At 31.8% G+C, this 25,770-nt stretch overlaps 1 protein-coding gene across 15 annotated transcripts in view; it reads left to right on the forward strand.

Moving 5' to 3' along the window:
• The window catches only part of RIMS2 (regulating synaptic membrane exocytosis 2), a 348,709-nt gene that overhangs the window by 116,350 nt on the left and 206,589 nt on the right, over positions 1-25,770 (forward strand). For 9 of the 15 annotated variants that reach the window (XM_024756907.1, XM_024756911.1, XM_024756901.1 and 6 more), the window contains 3 exons: positions 6,885-6,953; positions 9,170-9,326; positions 10,955-11,071. In XM_024756907.1, coding sequence (XP_024612675.1) covers positions 6,885-6,953; positions 9,170-9,326; positions 10,955-11,071 — 343 coding nt within the window. Of the gene's footprint in view, positions 1-6,884; positions 6,954-9,169; positions 9,327-10,954; positions 11,072-19,715; positions 19,782-25,770 lie in introns of all 15 variants that reach the window. The other 6 variants (XM_024756898.1, XM_024756905.1, XM_024756899.1 and 3 more) reach the window with 1 other exon arrangement.

Below are 25,770 nucleotides of genomic sequence, written 5' to 3' on the forward strand. Positions count from 1 at the left end.
GGTATTCTTTTTTCTGTATGTGGTTAGCAGTATTCGCCGTGTATGTTTCCAGCGTTGGCAGTTTCTCTGTGTGTAGGTGTTGAATTCCAATTCCAATTCCAATTTCTCTACTAGATTTAGAACTATTCAAAATTTTATGTTTTCTTGTGTCAGCTTTGTTAAGTTGGATTTTTCTTAGAATTTGAATATTTCTCCAATTTTTAAAAAATGTATTTGCACTAAATTGTCCATAATAGCATCTTATTATCCGTTTAATGTCTATTGAATGTGTAGTCATGTCCTCTTTTCCCTTGTATGGTAATTTGTTCCTTTTCCTTTTTTTGTTCTTGGTCAGACTTGCTGATGAGCTATCGATTTTACTAGTCTTTCAAACAGTGAACTTTTTGTTTTGTTTACTTCTAGGCTGTATGTTTGTTTTCTTTTCCATTAAATTTTCTTCTTATTCTTGTTATTTCTTTCCTTTCTTTAAGTTTAATTTGTTTGCTTCTCCTCATTTCGGAAGGATACATAGATAATTTTTAATGTGGTATGATAATGTTATTGTACTTTCATTTACCTGTGGACTATTTAGGAGTGTATTGTTAAATTTCCAAACTCTAGGGATTCTTAAAATATCGATATTGAGCATAATTGCCCTCTTATCAGAGTACATACTTTAAATAATTGGAATCTATAAAATTAGTTGTTTGCTTTATGGTGCTACATGTAATCAATTTTGGTAAATGTTCTTGAAAAGAATGTTTATTTTGTCACCGTGTGGTTCATGTTCAACATATATCAAGTTGATCAGGTTTATTAACTTTGTTTTTCAAATTTTCTGGGTTGTTTTTTCTGATTTTTCATCTGATTACTCCATCAGTTATTGAGAGAAGTATGTTAAAATCTCCATGTGTGATTGTGGACTTTTCTCCTTTTAAACTTGTCACTGTTTGCTTTATATATTTTGAAGTTATGTTACTAGGTACATACATACAAATCCAGAATTGTTATATATTTTTCCTAATAGACTGATAATTTTGTCATTACATAGTGTCTGTCTATCTAGGAATACTTCTTCCTTAAGACCTGCTTTGTTTGATGTTTGCTGCAGCTGCTTTTTTGTTGTTGCTGTTACTTGTTTTTGTATGGTATATCTTTCTCAATCCTTTTATCTTCCACCTCTTTGTGTCCTTATATTTAAGATTTGTCTATTGAAAACAATGTAGTTTCCCTTCTTAAATCCATTCTGATAAGATTTATCTTTTATTAGGATAATTTTACATTTAATGTAATTTCTTATAAATTTTGCTTAATATTTTACACATCATTTATTTTTGGTTTGTCTTTTTTTCTCCTTTCTTGCTTTCTTTTGAAATCTACATTATTTTAATGACATCAACAAATATTTAGTTGCCTGTTATGTTTATTGTGCTTGATATTGTGATTGGTCCAAAGATTCATTATACTTAGGTAGCAAGCAAAACCCTTATTTACAAACATGTATATGAAATACAATTTTTAAAAAATTATATTTAATCTGACTCTTAGGTACCCATTTTCCTAGTCAAATATCTGTCTTATTCCTTCTCCTTACCTATTCCCAACACTCAACAGAGGTTCTAGAAAACCTCTAAAAAAAACCCTAGGCTTAGAAAACTCTAAAAAAAGACAACGTTCAGGAAAGACCCACTAATTTTTATTCCTTATTGAGCTTCACTGATATGTCCCAGTGTGCAATGGTTACTTGAAGCCAGGTCTACCCATGGCAATTTTTACTAATGCTGGTTGCTGTGGTACTTAGCATCCCGCCTTCCCAGATGCATCATGTAGCTACTATCCTGGAATCCTAAAATATCACTGGACTCTGGAGAGGTCCTAGAGCCTGGATTCCTATTATTTACAAGGCTCTTTAACCATTGTCTTCTTACAGATTCTGCCAAGTCTTGTCCTTTAACAGGGTAAAGAATAAGTAGAATTTCAGTAAATGGAGGTGAGAGAAATAAACAGTAAGTTTGGAAGGGTAAAGACAAATGTCTATCTTGCTTATAAATGAAGATTCATGTATTTTGGAATTGGAGGACGTTAAATGTAGTAGATATTAGGGAAAGCAGCAAACTGCAATGAAAAAAATTAGGGGGAAATGGCTTTCCTCTATTTGTCTATTTATTATTAACATATCTGCAATAAAAATGTAAGCTTTAATTAATATCTTGAAATATTTTAACAACTAACCTATTTCCTTACTTGAAAACTTTTTATATATTGTGATTTTTAAAATAGTGAACAGAAATTTTAATTTTAGAAAGATGAAAGAACTATATCCTTGACAGAAAACACTCATATTCACTCTCTAAGGTCATTTTAAAATATTAGGTACTTTACAATATTTGTGGAGAAAGAGCTACAGTTTGAAAACTTTAGTGTCTTTAATTCTATATTGATTATAGCAATGCCCTTTTTACAGTTTTAATAGTATAATCCTTTGATTTGTTTTTTGTAGATGCCCTTTATCAGTTTGAGGAAGTTTCCTTCTCAGTAGTTTGCTGATACATTTTATCATGAATGGGGGTTAAACTTTTTCACATGATTTTTTTACGTCTATTAAAATAATTTTAAACTTGCATGTATAAATGAAATAACTTCAATAAGCATTAAATTAGAACTAGAGAGAAAAATCAACAAATGTACCACCATTAAAGAAGAGTCTAATATAATTCTCTCTCAATCATTTATTGGTCAAGCAAACAAAAATTTAGGGGCAATAGAAGAGAATCAAACCACAGAATTAACAAATTTAATCTCATGGTCGAAGAATTCTGAACCTAACATTTGATGAATTCATATTCATCTGTTATGTCCATGAAACACTTGTAAGAATTATTAATGTACTATTCAATAATTCATTTTCTGACAAATTTCAAAGAATTGTTATGCTGTAGGCTATTTTCTTCAACTAGAGTGTTACTATGTAAATTTTTTTAAAAAGAGATAAATTATACCCGTACATTTGATAAATTTTAAAAATAAACTTGTACTCTAAAGAATATATTTTTCAAGATCTATTATCTCTGCAACTGTCATGGATTATTCAGTTAATAGTGTCTTAAATTTAATGAAGTATGGTAAATATCTTATAGACCCAAGAAGAAAATACCTAGAACTGAACTTTAATGAATATACTACATACAAATATTTGTGTAATGCAAAGAGGTACTTGGGGGAGAATGCTTATGTTAACAAAGCGTTTGAAGGTTGAAAATTACGATGTACTCATTCAGTTTTTTAGGAAAAGAATAATGAAATAAATTAAAAGTAAAAGGAAAGAAATCCTAACAATAAGAACAAAAACCTAAATAAAACCAGAAACAAATTTCTAGTTAGGATTATAGAGCCCAAAATTTAATCCTTTAAGTGAATTACAAAATAAACCTGTAGTGGGCTTCCCTGGTGGCGCAGTGGTTGAGGGTACGCTTGCCGATGCAGGGGACGCGGGTTCGTGCCCCGGTCCGGGAAGATCCCGCATGCCGCGGAGCCGCTGGGCCTGTGAGCCATGGCCGCTGGGCCTGCGCGTCCGGAGCCTGTGCTCCACAACGGGAGAGGCCACAACAGTGAGAGGCCCGCGTACCGCAAAAATAAAATAAAATAAAATAAAATATACCCACAAAGGAAACACCAGACCATGGTAATTTTATAGATTAATTCTCTCAAAATTTCAAAGAACAGATTTTTTTTTTAATCTACACAAATTCTCCCAGAGAATAAAAAAGGACTAATTCTCAATATTTAGTTGGGCTAGTGTAACCTTGCTTCTAAACCAAAAGGTTAGTACAGGAAGGAAACAGGCCAGAATGAATTGTAAATAAAAATTGAAAATCCTTTATGAAATATCACTGAACTTATAAGAGACTTTCCTCAATCTTACAGAATGTAAATTCAGCAGATATCACTTTAAATGGATAAATATTAGAAAAATTCTATTTAAAATCAGAATTTAGAAAGAACTGTAAACTTTCTCTGTTTCTTTCCAGTATTATGCTTACTAGCATAGAAAGACAGGAAAAAGAAAGAAAAAAGGCATTAGGACTGGGAAGTAAATTGTCTCCATAGAAAAATTCCAATTAAACCATAATAAATTTATTAGAAGTAAAGAAAAAAAGAGACTTTAACAAGATGGTTGATTAACATTATTTTACAATAAAATTGCATTTCTGTTTATGAGCAATTAGGTTAGAAAACATAATTTTAACAGTATTTCTAATAGCAATAGAAATGATAAGATACAAAGGATAAATCCAACAATTGTGGAAAATTTGAGTGACCGAAGTTAAAAATTTCATAGATCTTAAAGAAAACTTAAATGAAGAGAATGCCATGTTCATGGCTAGTAAAACAATGCTGTAAAATATGCCATTTCCCCCTGAATTGATGTATTGATTCAATGCATTTCAAATCAAAGTCCCTATAGGATGTTTTTGTGCAGTTTGATAACCTGAATCTAAAATTTAAATGGAAGAGCAAAGGAGAAATATCAAATATATGAATAATTAGGTAAAGGATTTGCTTTTCAATATATAACATTGTAATAACAAAGACAGTGAGTTACTGGTTTATAGATAGACAGCCTGTACAAGGAAAAAGAAGTAGAGCACCAAACAGATCCTAGCAAACAGAATACATTTATTTATAGCAGAAGTGACATTGCAGATCATTGTGGAAAGATAGAATGATTAAATAAACAATGCTGAGATACGTGTTATCCATATAGAAAGTGAAGTTGCATCCATATCTCATGCTGTACAGAAACTTAGTTCAAGATGGATAGGATATAAATGCACAGAGCAAAATTTTTTAACTTCCAGAAGAAAATAAGGGTATCTCTGTGCTTGTATACAAGCTCAGGAAATTTCTTAAAGAAATTTTAAAATTTCTTCTCTTTAAAAGAGAAGATTGATCCATTCAGTGACATTAAACTTAAGTACTTGATTTCATCAGAATGTGACAAGATCCACATAGAACATAACTGCAATATATTTAACCTCTATAGGATTAATATCAAAATAGGTCAAGACTTCCATCAGGAAAGTAATCAAGATTCTGAAAGGAAGTAGCATTTACAAACCACATATATACCTCACCTCCCACTCTCACCCGCACCCTCGCACACAAGAGGGCTCATAAAGGCTGATAAAATGAACTTCATCTTTTGCTGGTGTCATTCTTATTTTACATTAAAGGCAGATCTGATCCTTGATCAATATGAAAAGCACGTAATCTTTATGGTCTGTACTGTACCTGGCACATTAAACTAATCATTGCTTTGTCCTTGATCATTTACAAGGTGAAATCTTGTTACAAGCTGAGCAATTCTTCTTGTCTCTCCTCAATAGCCTCATCTGTGTTATCCCTCCTTTCTCCCAAGTTCATTTAGAATGTATGTCCTAATTCTATAAATCCTTTTGTGAGCATTCTGTTGGGATGTTGTCAGATAATGTAGTTTCCATATTAACTGGTGCTATAAGAGCCTCAGATTCAACTGGGTCCAAAACTTTATGACATATGGATTTGGAAGGAAAATAGTAGTGAGTACACTCAGTGGGACGACATGACCAAAAATGATAGGTATTACCTAATCATTAAAAGGAGAAAAACAAGAACTGCAGTTCCTGGCAAAAAAGAAAGACTCTCCCTCTCCCAAGAAGGCAGGGATTACAACAAAATAGAGAGAGAGTATTTCTAAAGGGAGGTTTCAAATGTTGGAGGGCATTCCTAGAACGTTTTCATTATTGCTATTTTATGCAACATGAGCTTTCAGTGTTTTATAAACCTTACAGGAAAGTATTTATTTTCTGATAACAGAGTTTAGTCTATGTAATGAGTAATGAATTATGTAAGTAGACGGACAAAACAAGTTCTCTTTTGAAATAGCAACACTGTCTTCATTTATCATTAAATATTTTCTGATACCAAAGAAGGGAAAAATGCTTTAAATAAAAGATTCTCTTATGTAAGGTGTGCCTATCCCTGAGATACATGTAGGAGAAAAGATAGATTAAAAAACAAATTATAACATGTTTATTTATATATGTGATATGTCATCATTAAGTGTGAAGACAGTCTGCTTTAGCCATCAAAGCTCTACTTAATTCAATTTAATGTTATTTTTGCCATAGCATGATTAACGTTTTAAAGTTTTGTTATAGATTTGTGTTGTAAGGAAAACAGACACAGGGCTCTTGAATTATAGTAATTATTATTGTTCTGTCTTATGTTGTTTCTTAGAAAACATAACACAGTTCACAATGTGTAAGTCAGTTTGTGGATGACTTATTTCTCGTATTTTTCTCAAAGCAACAGAAAACAACTAAAGTAATAGTAAGGGAAGGACATTTAAGATGTCTTAGATTATGCTTCCTCTCCATGAGTGTGAAAAGTAAAGATTAAAGAATTGGGTATATTTAATTCATTAGTCATGCATATTAGAAAAAGACACATGAATGTCTTTGAATATAACATTGTTTGTATTTTGAAGTTTACTAGATTTAAATGCCTTTGTCTAAAAGCATCTAAAACTGACCTGATTGAGCTATTTTTGACTCGGCTTTTTGTCCAATAGATTTTATCAATCAGCATCAAATCACTAACATGTATTATTTAATATTTAATATTATTTCAGGCTTTAATCCTTTTAGGAACTTTATCTTATACATTTCAAAAATAATACCCTCACATAATGAAATATATGTAAAAATAGGTGTTTGTGAGGTCAAAATGACTTTTCTTCTCTTTCTCTTTTTTTTATTCTCAAGTATTCCATTCAAAATCCTTTCATTTGTTTTTCAGGTTGGTGAGGGGTTTTTTCCTTAAATGATCAGCAATTTTAATTATTGCTATTGTTTGCTTCATAGGGTCTAAGAGAATAAGTGATAGTGAAGTCTCTGACTATGACTGCGATGATGGAATTGGTGTGGTATCAGGTAAGAATTTCAGAATTATTTTATAGTGATAATAAGGAAGTGTGACTCATCATTATTTACCAGTAAATATGTAAATAGATAGATAAATATAATGAGGTACAAAGGACTTGCCTGTTTATGCCCCCTCCCCTGAAACAGCCTATGACAGTTTAAACTGAATAATTCTAGTTGCTGGAATACCTGTACCAGTTCTTAGATTGAATATTCTATTGAAAGATGTCTCATAAGTAATACCAATTTTCTATTTTTAAACTACTAAGTAATAAGAATTTCACTATAAATTTGAGAAGTTATATAACTGAAACTTCTTTATACTTCACTAACTGTGAAAAAAATCTTTCTAACATCACTAACGAACCCAAGTATGTCAAATATTTGAATCCACTTTTTGAAATTTTTTTCATTGTTGTTATGTGGATTAGTATCAGGTACAGCTACATTTTGAAATTATGGTATTGTGGTTTAAAATATTGCCTCATTTATGATTAGAAATTTATCTGATGATTTAATATTTTAGGTAAGTAGCTATTTTTAAATAAATTCTGGCAAAATTTTTATATATATTATACTCAAAATATTATAAAAATGTTTGATTCTTTTCTTCTTGAAGGTTAATTAGCTCAGCAAATTTCATAAGCATAACCAATTTTATCGTGAACAAAATATGTTTTATTGTATGTAAGACGTGCTGCAGTTGCATCAGTGACTGACAGTTTTTGTTGGACAGTTTTTGATAGAATATGAGTCAGTTTGCATGCTACCAGTGTACTACTTTTAAAAAACCCAATGACTATCTTTTAGTCTTTATTTTTTGCACTAAGGGTTAACAATGTATTAATTCACTAAGACTGCAAAAATATTTTTCGTGTTTTATGGTTTGTGAATTAAACCTTAAAAAGTCATATTCTCATGATCTCTTGCTTGGAGATCGTTAGCAGTTTTTTCCTGCTTGTGTTCTAGTCCTTTAATTGACTTTTCAACTTCTTCTCTTTATTAAATATCTAGCCACATCAGATTTTTTTCACCCAAAATATTTTCCTTCAGGTCATTAAAGCTCTTTATCTTGATGCCATTTTTGGCGTATCTCAATTCTTTTATTTTTACTTCCAGGATGACAAAAAAATGATCATGTTATTATGTTTCCATTCTGTTAAAGGAACTGTATCTTTTGAAAAAAAACTTTCCAGGAATCATTCATTATTTTGGTTAATACTCTCTGGAAAATTTTTTGTTGTTACAGAATAGTATTTCACAAACCTACACAATTCAAAGTGTTTACCATGGGTTCATTACTCTTTACTACCATGAAACATCATGGTTTCTTGTCTCACTGTTGTTATTAATTTTTTTACTATATAGTGAATCATTTAATAATCCATTGAGGAAAAAAGACTGCTGTAATATCCTATATGTTGCTATTTTGAAATCCAGTGTAATTTTTGAGACATGGTTTTTTCATCATATACCATATTTTAATAATGCATTTGAAAGATAACATTTCAAAAACTACAGTACCATAGTCCTGATTTTGATGTTTATAAAAAGGATATGGAGATAACTTCAAATGCTTGGAATATATCAGAATTTACATATTTACTTCAAATGGTATTCAGAGTGCTTTCTAATATTGTTTATTTCTTAAAGAAATAACTATAGAGTATAGAAATTAGAAACTTTTTGTCAAGGTAATCATTTTATTTATTTATTTATTTAAATAGATCTTTATTGGAGTATAATTGCTTCACAATACTGTGTTAGTTTCTGTTGTACAACAAAGTGCATCAGCCATATGCATACATATATCCCCTCCCACTTCTTTTTTTTTTTTTAACATCTTTATTGGAGCCTCCCTCCTTTATAATTGTTGAGAACTATTTGAAGCTCTTCTAGGTCAATGAAGAGATGAAAATGTTTTTAGAATAAACTTGAATCTTTTACTGAAGATTATTAACTGTGTAAAAAAGTTTTACTCTACCTAGCATAGGGCCTTGGACATAGTAGCTCTCTAAATATTTGAATATTTGTCTTTCCTTTTCAATTTAAGTGTTTATAAAATATTATTTTATCTTAGTGTTATGCTTTATTCATTATGCTTTACATTTAGTATATTCAGAGCTTTTCAACTTCACTAACATTTTATGTTTTTTTCAGTGAAATACAAAATACAAGAGATCTTAGTGTATAGATAACTATAATCTTAATATTTCCACCTTTAGATTATCGACACAATGGTCGAGATCTTCAAAGCTCAACATTGTCAGTGCCAGAACAAGTAATGTCATCAAACTATTGTTCACCATCAGGGTCTCCTCACCGAGTAGATGTTATAGGAAGGACTAGATCTTGGTCACCCAGTGTCCCTCCTCCACAGAGGTAAGACAACATAACATTTTATTTGTAAGATGATATTATAAGCCTATTTATCATAAAATATTATTGGAAATTTTCAAAGATAATAAATTCTTGTAGAAAAAAGTTACTTAGGGGAAAATATACCTGCTATCAATAGCTTATATAATGAGAGTAAGATGAAATATGGGCTACTTTGTAACTTTAGATGACCTATATATAATTTTATAGTTATAGTTATAAAGAAGATCCAACTTCCATTCTCATATGTATATTGAGCAGATCTAGTTAGACCCAACTAATTATACTCATGAATGATATAGATATTGATAATTTAAGAAATTGGATAAAAGAACATTTGATGGAGCTATACAATTAAGAACAATCATGAGAAGACTAAAAAGGAATGCATGGGCAGTGGGAAGAATTGCTTGGAAAATCTGCAACTCCAGGTCTTATGCTTAGTGGAAAACTCTGATCAATCCAGTTAAGTACAGAAAGCCTTAATGGAGTAAGAACCATGGAAATAATGTGTTTCCTAACAGGAAATATGTGCATAATTTCACATTTTATATACTTGCAATGTTTAAGGAAATTTGAACTCTTAGAATGACAGCCTTATAACACTTATTTTAAATGAGTAATTGAGTTAGTTTTAGACTTAGAATTTTAAATTGTAATCTTAATTTTATACATGGTATTGGATTATTTAAGAGAAAAGGTTTATTATATTTATAAATTTAACAGCTTATAAGGATATTAGGGACTTTAAAAGTGTTAATTTAGACAATTAATTGAAGAGAAAATCTAATATTTTAAGTTAACAAACATAGTTTAAAATGTTTGAAGATGTTGAATTAACTAAATTTGTAAATGGGACTAAAATTATTAAAAGTCTTCTGAAAAGTAATTGTTTAAATGTGGTAGGCCTATCAGTAGAGTAATAAGATTTGTAATCTGAAATTTAAAGTGCAAGAGAGAGAGATATTTTGAATTTGTAGCTTTAATAAATTAAGTCCTTTCTTGTTAAAAAAAAAACAAAAAGAATACTTGACTTTTACCAGGGAAAAAGTATTTGAACATGCCAATAGAAAATTGGCATGGGTTTTAGATTAGATTCACCTGCACATAATAGAAAGCCCGTAATAACAGGAGCTTATGTAAAAGGTTTATTCCATCATGAAAAAGAAGTATATAAGTAGACAATCCAGGCCAAGAATGGCAGCTTAAAAAAATAGTCATTAATCAATTCTAAAGACATCAGTTTAGATTTTAAAAGAAATAGCAATTAATATCCCTAAAATAAGATCCACCAATATATTGTCTATAAGCAACATGCTGAACTCATTTTCACCATACAAATCTATTCCTCCTCCTGTGTTACATATATCGTTATCACTACTATACACCTGGGAGTCATCCATTCATAGTTTTGATAATCCTTATCTCCATCCCCATTGATATTAGCTTACTTTTATGTTATACCTCTGTTATAGCAGCAATCTCCTATTAGTTAAAACAAAACAAAAACCTTGGACTTGACATTACAGTGATTTTTGTCTTTTTCTACTATCTTTATTAATAAACTTTGTTTCTTAGTATAATATGTGACTATGGTCTATTAAGATATTTAATGGATCTTGCTATTTCAGTCGGAATGTGGAACAGGGACTTCGAGGGACACGCTCTACTACGGGACATTATAATACAATTAGCCGAATGGATAGACATCGTGTCATGGATGACCATTATTCTCCAGATAGAGACAGGTAAATATGATCAAATACTATTAGAACTTATTATAATTGCTGCCTTCAGGAAGAAGGTATTACCATAAAATATTTTCATCCTGAACTTGGGTATTTCTTATCTTAGTTTCTAAAACCATATGCTTCCTTTACAATACCTACATTGATTCTTGTGACTGCCACATCATTAAAAAAAATTAAAGAAACAAAAATAACCTTTTGTTTGGTAAGAAAAAAAATTCATTTTGCTCTTTCAATTTTGGTACTTTGTTAAATCAAACCAGTTAAGCTAGTGAATTTGCACATGAGGTTGTAATGATAATCATGAGGAAAACAAGGTGTTTTATTATTTTTACCGTATCATAACCCATTATCATATAGAAAAATACTTTCATGAGACAACAGATTTAAAGTCTCTTACATTCATCTGGGAAATAAGTGTGACTTTTTTTATATAAAAGTGTTAAGACAAGTTTGGTTTGTTTAGGAAACAGACACAAAAACTGATTCACGAAGAGGTTTTTCCTCATGGCTTTCAGTAAACCTTTTAAGCAACTTAAAGAATCATGCTTGTCAGCTGCTGTACTTGAGAGACTTCTCTGAATTTGCTCTATTAAATGTGATATACTTAGAAGTAATATGCTATGTTTCAATACATACATTAATTACTACTAATTTTTTTAATTTAAGCAAATTGGTTAACCCTCTAATTCATGGTTTGGTTACATATAAAATAGAAAATGCTATGATATTTCCCCAAAACTATTAAAAGGATTTAAGATAAGGATTAGGATAGAAAGCTTAAATTACTAATCAGAGAATATTATGATGAAATAATACGGGAACTCAGAAGTCTCTTTGTATGCATCCTAAACTAATTTTAGTAAAAACACTTGGGGGTTTTCAATCAATTGATCTGAAAATTTGCTGTCAATATTTATATATTTAATTGTTTTATCTAAATCTAGGGTTATACTCAGTTCATGCTTATAATTTCATTGTGTTGGAGTACACTTTTCCAAAAGAAAAGATAGGGAGTATCTTAGTCTTTAATAGTGTCAAACAAGTGTTGGCTTTTGTGTCTGAGATCTAAGAAGAAATAAGAAATTATTAAATTAATATCTTTCTTAGTGTTGAATGAAAGTTAATGTAGTGTTTTATTTCTTTTTCATTTATTTGACTTTTTCATAGTGGTCTGTGTCTTTAGGGGTAATTATAGGCATGCTACCTATAGAAATTGATGCTTATCAAGTACAATAATAGTGAATATGTTAGTGTGGTTAGGAAGGAGTCATATTAGGGTGGATAAATGAGTTTTTTGATACCTAACAGAACTTAAGTAATTTTTAGAAATTATTTATGTAATGATTCATAAACTCCTTGTTCATTGACGGTTTGTTAAGCAAATGATGAGGGAGAAAAGTCTGAAATGGCTTTAAATCTTCCAAGTTTATATAAAATGGACTTGATATTTTCTCTGAAGATAATACGGTATGGTCTAAATCTTGCAGAGAAGAATAGAATAAAATTAACCTCTAGAATTATACTTACAAACAAAAACAGTCACTATCATATCAAATGCATAATATTTTATCTATATTTTAAGACATATAGCCCTAAGGTTAGTGACCAGAAAAATGCTATTAAATCCTTGGTATTAGTTAATATTTGAATTAGTCATAATTGAAATGTCGTATTTTCTTGTTTACTTTATAACTTTATGAATCTTTTAGTTTAGCAAAAATGTTCAAGTAATTCAGAAGTTTTGGGGAAAGATGATCCATGTGGTTTCATTACTTTTGTGTTGTACATTACCAGATCATAATTACTCTTAGTTGTGAGCTGTTTCAAATCCTTTTTGAAATAAGTAAAATAGAATTTCATTTAAATAGGACTGTAAAGCCATTTCTAATATATTAATTTTGAGTTATTTTTGTAATCATTATTCATTAACATGAAGAATCAAAAATAAAAATACAGTATTATTCATGTAGGTAGTCTATCACATTATTAAACAATGGGTTCTTAATTTCTGTTTTATCCTAATATTCTAAAAAGTTTTCTATAATAGAATGCATGTGAAAGCATTGTAATCTTTATGTACTATTTAGAAGGTAAGAATACTTTAGACCTCTTACAGTGAACTTTCATGAACAGCATTTTATAGAGTCAATCAATAATACTGTTGATTAAAAAGCCTAAAAGAGAATTTCCTTTGAGAGAGTAGGTAAAATTTAGGTATTTTGAGTGGTGCATTAACCTTTCTTGTCAGTAAGAATTGACACACTGACCTTAATAGTATTTCATGGAATGTACTTTTTTCATAGGATTTGGAACCAAATGGCATTGGGTTTGAATTTAAGCTTTTTGCCACTTGCTAGCCGTGTATCTTTGTGAAAACCAATCTCGTTAACACTTGATTTCCTTATCTATAAAATTAGAATATTAGTACCAACTTTATAGGGTTGTTGGGTAGATTAAGCACACTATGTGTGCCTCCAGTTGCATGGTACTCAAAAAAGGTGCCTTACTCTTAACATTTTAAAAGGATTTTTGGCTTACAAATAATTTACATTTTAATGTGCTTATCAATTAAGCAGAGAACTCAGTCAATTCAGGTGTTTTTTAAAGACGTTTGTAGAGAATATAGGACATGAGTTGTACCTTGAAAAAATGGGCATGTTTATTCAGGCAAGAACAAAAGCAAAGACACAGAGGCAGAATACACATGTACATCAGAAAGACCCAGTACGAAGGATGCAGGACTTGGGAACATATTGGAAAGTGTGAATGAAGATAATGGCTTTTACATTGGCTATATTGGGTGAGAAATGATGCTATTTGACATTAATTTGTAGTACCTGGTTAAACTTAAGGGTGTAACAATATCCTTTTCTTATAGGTAACATAAAAAAAATTATATATAAAATTTTGATTGGATCTTTGCACATCTCACTTTATTTTCATGAGTCAAATTCCTATTACGTTTTGAAAAGAAAGCAGGTTCATTACAAGTAATTCAGAAACTTGGATACAAGGATATTAACTAAAAATGATTAATTGTAATGGACATCTTTCATCTTCCTTTTCATCGCCCATACTTTTTGTATCTTTGTTTCTCTGGTAAATCCTGATAACTACTACAACAAGGAACATCATTTTTCTGGGGCAAACCATGTGACTTTAGTATTAGAAATATTTCAAGAGCTTATTTGTTTATAGGAGTTAATTTACTATTAGAATAAGTGTGGAGTACTAGATACTATTTCTGTAACATGTCAGAGATATCTTACAGTACACATTTTTATGTCTATCCTAGAGACCGAAATATATTGGTTGCATTTAATTCCATAGAGTATACTTTTAGCATAATAAGAAAAAAAAGATAACACTGGCAGAAGATATATTACTTCATAAACTTTTTTCTTCTATGCATTCAATGAATGCAGTTATATTCTATAAAGAAAAATGCCCTGTTATATGGATCTCTGAAATACCTCACACACATGCTATTTCTCTACTCTTTATCAGGCAGCCAGCTACCAGAAAGTGCCAAACATACCTATAACTATTTATAGTCTTTCTGTGGTCCTTTCAGTTATAAACTATGAGAGAAATACATCTCTGAAAGTTTGAAAATATAGAGAAAGTAAATGAAAAGAGAGAATTCATCGTACAAAAACAATACAACTTTTTATTCATTATATTTCAGGAATATATTTTAGCTTATTTAAATCATAGTATATTTTAGGAACTATAAGGTAGCAAAACAGTAACAATATCAAAGACAGAGCAGAAAGTTTGGAATTAGGTTGAGATTGTTGGAAACTTAGCTTTCAAAATCTACAGGTTACTTAAGAATAAGATTTTTATCTCCTTTTGCAGTCCTTTTTATGTATCTGCTAGTCCTAAAAGGTAACATTCAGGCTAATGAAATATATAGAAGGATAATTCATTAAAAATATAATTTATATTTCTTAGTAAGAATCAGAGTGTGTCAGGAAATTGGATCAGTAATCTTGTTCAGTTCTTTGAATAGTGATATTTTTTTCTCATGATTTGAGAATCTGTTACTTCTTTTTTTTCTCTTTTTAAAATTTAGTCACTTTTTTAAGTTTTCTATTTTATTCTTTTACAGAGAATTACAGCTCTGCTCAATTTTTTTAAAAATTTCAAACAAATTGGATTAAATGCATTTTGTAATATAACAGCTTTAACTCATTATGTATATTCATGACTATTGCTTAGATTTTATAATATCTGTTAATTTGGGGAGAAAAGTAAGCATGCTTTAATAGAGAAGCATAAATAAAATGTTTTTAAGTTGTAGTAATTGGATGCAGCAAAGGACTTCTGTATCTTAAGTGGATTTTAGGGGGCTCACTAAAACAGTATGGTTAATTTGTGTAATATTCATAGATGCTTCTTTATACTTTTCACTCCATCTCAAGGGGGGATCATGACCAGATTAGGTTAAGAGGTATAACATATCTATAGAAAAGTATATAGTCAGGGTTCTCCAGAGAAACAGAACTAGTAGGTTGGATAGAGAGAGAGGGATTTATTATGAGGAATTGGCTCACACGAATATGGAGGCTGAAAAGTTCTACCATCTGCTGTCTGCAAGGTGGAGACCCATGAAATGGTGGTATAATTCAGACCAAGTCCAAAAGCCGGAGAACCTGAGAGCTGATGGTATAGATCTCAGTCAGAGGGCCAGAGAGTTATGAGATGTCTAGCTCAAAAATGAGGCAGAAAAAGAGGGAAAAACTCCTCCTTCTTCTTACTTTTGTTCTACTCAAGCTCTCACCAGATTGCCTGATGTCTACCCACAATGAAGAGGGAAATCTACTGATACCACTGATTCAAATGAGAATCTCATCCTGAGACACCTTCACATACATACCCAGAAATAATGTTTAATGTGGACACCCCTTGGCCAATTAAGTTGACACATAAAATTAATCATCACAAAAAGGGAAATAAAACAAACTGTTGCTTGATGAAGGTGATTCCTGTACAATGTTTTCTTTCGTGTTATAGAGACAAAATTAATTATAAACCTCCCCAAGGAAAATATTAGAAATTGGTTGATGATATATATGTTCTATGAATATGAAAATTTTAACAAGCTTTGAATTTTACACATTTTTGTTACTCTTAAGTAATTTTCAGAGACAGTTGATTCCTTTTTAATGCAATAAATCCCAACATCACTACTGCTGGATTTTCTTTCTCCTCTTTGTAAAGCCAAGAAAGTCTCTTTTTGATACCATTTTCCCTATTTTCTTATACTACATAGGTTTGTAATTTTTTGTTTACAGTTCTAGAATGTTTCTATGATTATGTGAACAACTGCTCTTTTTGGACAGTAGGTTGACCATGAAAACAGTGTAATTGTGTTATACTTTTTAGTTCAACCCAAAATATATTTATTGAGTGGGTCAGGCATTATGCACAAAGATTTAAAATAGGCTTCCTCCTGGTCTAGATAAACAGATGATCCAACTGATTATACTAAGTAATTCATACCAACTAATTATACAATATACCGACTAGTTATAAAATGTAGAAGACTGGGAGGCCTAAGCATAGTAGTGTTGGAACAGATTAGAGAGAAAATTACTTGCTTGGATCTATTGGAAAGACCTTCAAAGAGAAGTTGGACTTTAAAAATGAGAAGAATTTTGAAAGGCAATGAAGTGGAGACAGGGAGTATGATGGGCATTCTTGGATGAGTGATGAGCATGAACAGAGTCTGGAAGTCAGCAGAGTATGGGATATATTTAGAGAATCTTAGGTAGTCTGTTGTACCTAGATAAAAAGTTGTGATATGGGAAAAGGGAAGTAATAGGAGACGAAGATTGAATGTAGCTTACAACTTAGTTGGTGTACCATTTTACACTTGATCTTAGCCAAAAGGCCGAGAAGCGATAGTTGGTGTACCATTTTAAATATATACTTGTTTTTTGATATGGGAAGCCATTGAAGGATTTGGAGCAATGTGCCTACATGATCAGAAGCATACTTTGTAAATATACTTCCGTAGACAGAGTGGACCAGGAGAGGGTTGGATTCTGAAGGAAAGGAGACCTAATAGAAGGTTATTAAAGTGGACATGGTAAGCCTGATTTAAGGTAGTGGCAGAAGAAAAGGAAAAGAAGGAATAAATCTGAGTTATTTAGGCATTAGAATGAGCAATGTTTGTAAATCAATTGAATGTGGAAAATAAGGAAAATGGAGGAGTTAAATTTTGAGATTTTAAAGCTTGGTTTATTAAGTAAATATTTAAATCCTTAGTTGAAAGTGGAATTAAAAGAAAAGGAATAGCTAAAGTATTATATTAAATTCCAAAGGGGGATTAAAGAGTTATATATGAAACTAGAAGGGCCTTTAGAGATTATAGGGTACTATATTCTAAAGAGGTACGTGAAGAATTGCTGTTGTAGGTAAGGATGAAGCCAAATGGGTAGGGTCTAGGCTTCTTCCTCCCTCTGTAGCAGTGCCATTTTGATTTTATTGAATTCCTAAATATAGGTTTTACATAAAATTTTGTTTGAAAAACAACTGGTCTTCCGCTCAAAAAGAAAATTGGAATACTACTGCTCCAGCCCCCTTATTTCACAAATGTAGCACCAGATGTCCAAATAGGCCAATGTCTTGCTTGTCTCACAATTAACATGTGTTTTTCTAAAATGCCTACATGACACTCAAGCAGCCATGTGGAGATCCCAGAAAGCCCCTGGAAATGTGAAACCCAAAGACAAATCAAGGCTAAACCAAAGTGAGAATTTACACTATAAAAACAAATAATATTATCCAGAAAGAAGGTGTTGGAGTATAAAGAAGGTCGAGGAACAAATCTTGGGAAACCACTGTCTCTGAGGAATAAAAAGAAAGGGAATCAGTAAGTGAAATGGATAAAGAAGCACTTAATAGGCAGAGACCGGACCAATGTGTACATGTTAAGAGCCTGAATTTTGGCTGAAGAAAGCCCTGAGTTTGAAACCAGTCCTGCTACTTACTTTACGGCTGTGCGCAAGCACTCACAGCCTAGTTTCTCTGTCTGTGGGAATGCTAGACCCTATCTCAAAGAGTTGTTACGGGAAGCAAATGAGATCTAGACAAAGCTTTAATGGGGTATGTGGCACATAGTTAAGTGTTATATAAACATTATTTTTTTTCATTGAAGTATAGTTGATTTACAATGTCATGCCAATCTCTGCTGTGCAGCAAAATGACTCAGTTATACACATATAGACATTTTAAAATATTCTTTTCCATTATGGTTTATCACGGGATATTGAATATAGTTCCCTGGACTATACAATAGGGCCTTGTTGGTTATCCATTCTAAATTTCTAATAGCCAGAGAGAATAGTGTTTCAGAAACCAAGAGAGTGTCAAGAAATAGAGGTTGAAAATCATTGTCTAAAACCATAGATAAGTGGAGTGTGATGAAGATCAAGAGGAAATTAAAGGACTTTTTAGAATTTCACAGATAATATTCACAGCTTCAAGAGCATGATAGAGGCAGAAATCAAATCACAGTAAGCTTTAAGCATGAGAAGTGAGAAAGTGGTAGCAAGAATTGTAGATATGTCTAAGACGTTTTATGATGAAAAAAAGTCAGAGGAAGGCAAGGTTAGTGAAGTTTTATTTTTAGGATTAAGTGCAGTTGTGGAAGGGAAGGCATGAGACAAAAATGAATGAAGCAAGGTCATGTGGGAAGTAGGATTACAAGTAGGGGAATTGCCTCTTCGTTTGCTGCAAAAGAGGACAAGTGGAGATATAAATATATATGTACTCTATATTTAGAGGTGTTGAGAGAGACCAAGATTGGTTTCCATTTTTTACTGAAACATAATGATCATCTGCCAAAATTAAGTGTTTTGACATGAAAGACTTAAAAAAATAGAAAAATTTTAGATCAGTGCTATAGCAAGAAGAGAATCAGCTACAGAAGGGTAAAAAGGTCAATGTGCTACTTTGGTGGCTTATGGTAGTCATGAGGCATGAAGTGTAGCAGAGTCAATAGCATGTAATAAACATATAATAAACATAGTGAATGGAAAATTGATAGCATCTGATACATTTACAAAATAAAATTAGTATTCAATTAAAGGAATTTGAATCAGTTTGCTCCTTTCTAAATGGAATTTTATAAACTCTTTTAGTTACTTTTAATTAGTAATGATTGAAAAAGAAATAGCTACCTTATAAAATCTCCTAAGTGTGATAAGTGTTAGAAATTACCTCTTTTATTATTTTCCTCTTAAGCTTTCTGGTTATTTTATTATTTTTCTTTTTCTACCTTTCCTCCTAAAAAATGGGAAAGCATCTGTATTGTATAACATTTTATAGATGGTGCTAAAGATGTTTGAGTGCTAATTGATAAGATTTTATTTTGAAATATTATTTGTTTAATCTCAATTTGTTACATTTTCTTGTGTTTTGTTTTAGAATATTTAGCATATTTTAACCTTTAGCACTGCCATATTACAATGGACATTGGGAGCAAGGAGCAAGCTTTCCAGTAACAGTTTTCATTTGCTTTGCTTACTATCTGCTTATCTTTTTTGAATCTCACTTTTAAAAATTAAAATGTACTTTCTCATTTCTTTCCTGAGTCTCATTTATATTCTTGTTTCTACCATGCTTGCAGTCATTTTCTTACTCTACCTCGCTCCAGATACAGTCAGACCATTGAACATCATCACAGGGATGGCAGGTATATTTTTCTTACAATTGAGTCTGTTCGTAGAATTGCATGTGCCTATCTATTGATATGATATAACTCACTTCTATTTTTGTTTTTTATATATACATATATGGTTATTGATGAAACATAGAAGTATTATCCTTATAAAATAGTAGAAAATAAAGCATATATAAACACTTTAATTGTGTTAGGATGTCAAAAGTATAACTTCCCTTAATGGGCTAGGATCATCTCTTTGATGATTCTAAAAGTTTAACTCACCAGAAATTACATTTGACTCTTATTACGTACAAAAGTAGAATAACAGTATTATTAAAAATTAATTGCATTTGACAGCTCACCTTCCTCTGCAGCACTAGTTGATAATTAGATATTTAGGCAACACTAGTTGATTGGTACATATCTTAACAACCCACTTCCCCCACCTCCCTCCGCAGTCAGTCCTTGAAAGTGCTTAGGTTGGGCTGAGGTTTATGAGGGTAAACTCAGGTTTATGGTTACCTTGTCAAAGGTGGCTGTGATCTACTCGTTGGTTATAGTAGATGAACCCAGATCCCTGGAGAATACTGGGTCTGTCTACCCAGACCCAGTATTTCTAGTCAACCACCATTCTCCTTGTACTGAAGGGAAATATAAATGACCTGGCATTTAACAGAAAGGAAGATTAGCTTTCTAGTTAATCCTAGAAGGAAATCGAGTGGGGAAAGAAGGTCTGTAAAGCTTGCAGTTTCTCAAGGCTAAACGTAGCTTTAGGGATTTGAGCCAGTTCAGTGACAACATTTTTAGGCCCGGTAGGCAGAGAAAACGGCAATAATAATGTGGTTGTGGATTCAGCTGTATAGATAAGGAATTATGTGCTGTACTCACTCCGACTATGGTTTCAAAGTGATTTGGGTTATGTGTGACCACTTTTATCCTATTAGTTTAGTTAATTAAGAGTTGATAATGAAAGAGCTTAGAAAAAAATAATTGAAACTAATGGGTAAATTCCTAAGGATTGAATTCATTTAGACAAATGTGGAAGGAAACATAGAGATATCATCAATAATAAATTCCTAATAATTCAAATTTTGTGATGTCTTTCAGTAAATGTAATTGAAATTTAGTGCCTTCCAGTTTATTATATGATAGTGGTTATTGCTATATTTTATTTTCTTTTACATTTCTCAGTCTCTTTTTCTGTTATTTTGCTTCAATACTAAATAATTTTTACTTTGTTGTTGTTAATGACTTTTATTTTTATTATTGCTGTATATTACATTCAGACTATTTTTTGGTTGCAGTGATCATACATTTATCTTACAGAAATGTGAAAAGCAGTTTTATAATTTATAATTGGGCAAAAAACAATTTTATAATCCTTATAATTGGGCAAGACCTTTCTTAAGGTGGGTGGCGTGAATGAGACATTACTGATTCTAGGCTTATTCTTCTTACACTGGTATCTTTCCAGTTACATATAAATTAAGATCATGAACGACATTAGTTTTTTATACTCTGTATTTTTCTTAATTATCAATAAGTAGCTTATCTGCTTCATATCATTTATTCTTTCAGTAACCCAACGTAGATAGAACCAGTTCTTTATCAGCTCTAGGTTGGTTATCAATTTCATATACTTACTCAAATTCTCAGTCTCAGCCTAGCTGGCCTATTTTGATAGAGAGATTTCTGAATTGTCTTTTGTGCCATAATTTAGTTTATATTCAGGAAACACAATATCATTGATGTTTATATTAAAGTAATACAAGGTTAGAAAAATCAGTTTTAGAAAACAAGTTATCAAATAACTTACTATAAGATTTGCTGTCACTTAAACGATTCAAATCTGTGAGTCTAGTGTATACCTACGCCGGAAAAGTTGGATAGATTTTGTGAGAATGCAGTCTTTAGTTGCTTTTAAAAATATTATCGTTATTACTTTGACACATACAAAAGAATGTGTGCATGTTTCAAAGCACAGTAATAAAATAAGCATTTATGAATCTACTACCCGGACCAAGAACCAGAATATATGGTTGGTTATACTCCTTGCATCTACCTATAGGCTCCTTGCCTATTGCATTCGTATGCCTCTTCCAAAGAAGTAGTAAATGCTGTACTGAACATTCAGCTTAATATTTCCTTCCTTTGTTTTTTTTTAAATATTTTTTAAAGTGACTTTGATCATTTATTTCACTCTGCTAACTTTCTGAGTTACTCAGTCCCTCTGACTCCCACTTAAATCCACTATGAGATTCTGGGGATTGTTCAAAATATAAAAACTCTTCTAGTCACCTATCCCTTCTTCTTTATTACCGTAACATTCCATGCTTCTTGTTTAACCCCTGAACCTTTGTAGGTAATACAACTGAACACAATCACCCATTTCCCTTACACATTGATATCATCTGTTGACCTCTTGGTTATGCTATTTTATGCATGTGGCTTTAGTTTTCCTCTTTATCACAATTTCTGCCATGAGCCTGAGTGCTGTTAGCATTCACCTGAATGATCTATTCAGCACCCACTCACTTCCTTGACCATCTCAAATTGGAGGTAGTGAACTTTACCCCCAGTCCTACTTCACTCAGTCACTCCCATGGCCAAGCTCTGAATATTATCATCACTTGAAATTGTTCTACCTTTGAAATCTTTTTAATTTTTAAAAAACGTTTAATATTTTATATAATTTTTAAAGGTTACTTTCCATTTACAATTAATACAAAATACTTCACTCTTGGACAAGAACTACACATGGTTCCTTCTTATTCTTTCATTGAGTTACTTTTAACTCACTGGTTCTTTTATCTCAATAGACAACTCCACTCTCTTTACCCATTTACCTTTCCCAATTAGTCTCCACTTTTCTTTACTTACTTACATATCCAGAGGTTGAATCCATTCTCAGAAATATCCTCAGTTCCCTTGCTATATTGTTCTGCTTTTACCTATTTGACAAAGTCCAAATGTGGATCAATCTCTGTCTCTTGCCAAATGGTTTTTTATCTAAATTACCCAAGTTCTCCCTAACTACCTACTTGAGAAAAAAATAACTGAACATTTAAAGGAAAAGTGACCTCTTTATTGAGGATTGTGGAAAGAATAAAAAGAAATTGGCACCAACTTTCTAAGTATCCAGTTTCCTGGTCTAGATTTCAAGGTGGCATTAACTATCATGGTCTGGGAATTCCCTTTCTGTGAATAAATATATGTTAATAGTTCCAAGTAGACCGTAGTTTGGCTGTATGAAATCTGGAATTTTCTGAATGGAATAAATGTAGTAAACTCAACATGGCATCTCCAGTATGTGAAGAATCAGAACAATGGGTCTCTCTGTTTCATGCTTGTAAAATGAAATATTATGAGTGCTTTCTCTTTGGAACAGATGAAGAGAAGCTTAAATAATGTTTGCTAAATTTCTTTTATATTACTTCAGGAAACAAATATTTAACTAATATTAAGAATCAAAACTTTTTTTTCTTCTGAACAGGTTATGCTGACCAGTGCAAAATTATCTCTGATCATTGTGCATTTTAAAACACATTTCAACATTTAAACAAACATATTTAGAATGGATATCAGGTTACCTTTTATTGATTTCCCTTTAAGACATATCCTTTATTTCAATAAATATATCTTTTATATTTTAAAATTTACCCCCAACCCTACTTTTCCTCCTAGTAATTATCTTTACTTAAAGCTATACATAGCATATTAAGGAATCACTGGCATTGCTGGTGGACAACGTGGAAACTTTTACATAAAAATGTGATGGAGGAGATGACAACTAGGCTATATCTTAAAGGAAGAATTAGAATTATTTAGGGGGAGATATGGTAGGATGTTGGTGGAATTTTCAAGAAATATATGAGCAAAGTTACTAAAGTAATAAACACCATGTTTTAGTGCTGTTGGAGCATTAGCCACAAGGCAGGGAATAGCAATAAATGAATCTGGAATGATAGAGATGGTCCCGATTATGAATAATCTTGTATACTCTGTTAAGGAACTTAGGTCTAAGACTGTATGTGATAGAGGTACTTTGAAGAGTTTTAGTTTGGGGATGGCTATAATACATTTATTCACTCTAGAATAATTACTCTAGAGACTCTGTGGGTGGTTGATTTGAGAGAAAAGGACATGGAAAAGAAAAGCACATACTGAAATATTTGCCTTGTTCTAGGACAGCAGAAACTCTTTGAGGGCCCGAACTAAGTAAGGTAGTGGATGGAGAGATAGAAGATGAGAGTTAATCAATTAAAATCAATAATACTTGGTAAACAATAGGATTTGGATGTTGAGGGGGAACCAAGAGTCAAGAAACGCTCCTAGTCTTACAGCTTGGGTAACTGGGTGCCTGTGGTACCTTAACAAAGATGGGGGGAATTGTTAGGAGAGGAATCAGTTTTGGTGAGAGACAAGTTCAGTTTTGGAATTATTGAGAGGGCTAAGAGGAAACCTCTAGCAAGGAGTAAAATAATTTTCAAGCTTAAAGAAGTAGTTTAGTCTATGTAGAGCAATTTGCGAGTAAATTTACTACTAGTGGGAAGTAGCCACAAAATGAAAATGAAATCAACCAGAAAGACTACCCATGAAATGAGAGCCAAGGAGTTTTCCTCTGCCATGGGAAACATTAACATTTAAGTGGTAGACGAAGGGAGAGAAATTTCTGAAGGACATAGTGAAGGAAGAATGAGAAAAGTAAGAAGAATAGAGCTAAAAAATTACAGAGTTTTATGAAGGAAGAAATAATGTCAGCAATAGAAATAATAAATGAAAAATGCCCATTGATTTGTCAAGGGAGAAGTCATTGGTGACTTCCACTGATGATTTTGGAAGGGTAGTGAGGGAAGAAAGGCAGAATTCAGTGGCCTGAGGCATGACTGGGAGATAAGAAAATAAATACACCAAAAGAGTGTGGAGGAGAAGTATTAGATAGGGGTATGTGATACCAGAGTAGGTTTCTTTCTTTTAGAATAAGAAATATACCCTGTGTTGATAGGCTTGGAGGAAAGAATGCTTTAGGAAAAAAAGATAGGTTGAAAACACAGGAAAAAAAGAGGATGACTGGAAGAAAGGTCTTAGAGCAGTAGGTAGGGCTAACCACAGAGGTGGAGTTTGTAAACATAAAGAAGCTCTTATTTACCATTGAGACAGGAGGAAAATAGATGAGAGAGTTGGAACTATGTAAGTTTTTAAAGGATGTTAAATTGAAGGTAATTTTGTTTGATAACCTCAATTTTGTTGTTGCTGTGATTGAGATTACATGATTGTTTTTGAGACAAATTCCTGAGGATTCCCAGAGGTTGAATATGATGTTTGATTGAAAATGAGAAAGTTTAAATAGTTGTTGGGTAAAAACTGATGGGAACTGATTAAATATAAGTAAAAAGATTTTTGGTGATGCAACCACGGCAAATGTTGGAAACCATGAATTTGTAATGTGCCAACCTGTATGAATGTATGCTTTGCTTAAGCAATACCCAGTTGCCTAGATGTTGAAGAATCAGATTATGGCATTGAACCAATTTTAGGGTTTTGATGAATGTTTGGAAGATTTGGTATAAAAGGGAATCTGAGTGTTTTTATAGGAGGGGTCCAGGTGATCAGTCACAGAGTCTAGGATGAGAAGGATGGAAGAAAAGCAAAGAGGGTGCTATATACTGGCAGGAATTGGTTGGACCAAGGAACAAAAAGTATCAAATGGAGATCAAGTAAGTTGCGAGTGAGATTATAAAACACCTGACAGAAATAATGATTGTCATCAGTTTGAGATATTGGAGTTTAATATTTCTGAGTTTAAATAGTTTCATTGGATTCTAAGATCCACAGTGTTTCCCTAGGAGGGAGCGCTGATGCAGGAAAAAAGTGACAATTATTGAAGTCTTGAAGATCCAAGAGTTGTGGTTCAGGATTATTGAACAGTTTTCTGCATGTGCATTGAAATCTCCTGGCATTACCATAGGAATTACGGTAAAGAAGATGGCTGACACCCAATTCCTCAAATTATCAATGA

This window comes from Neophocaena asiaeorientalis, unplaced genomic scaffold, assembly GCF_003031525.2.
Source record: "Neophocaena asiaeorientalis asiaeorientalis breed wild unplaced genomic scaffold, Neophocaena_asiaeorientalis_V1.1 scaffold328, whole genome shotgun sequence".
NCBI lineage: Eukaryota > Metazoa > Chordata > Mammalia > Artiodactyla > Phocoenidae > Neophocaena > Neophocaena asiaeorientalis.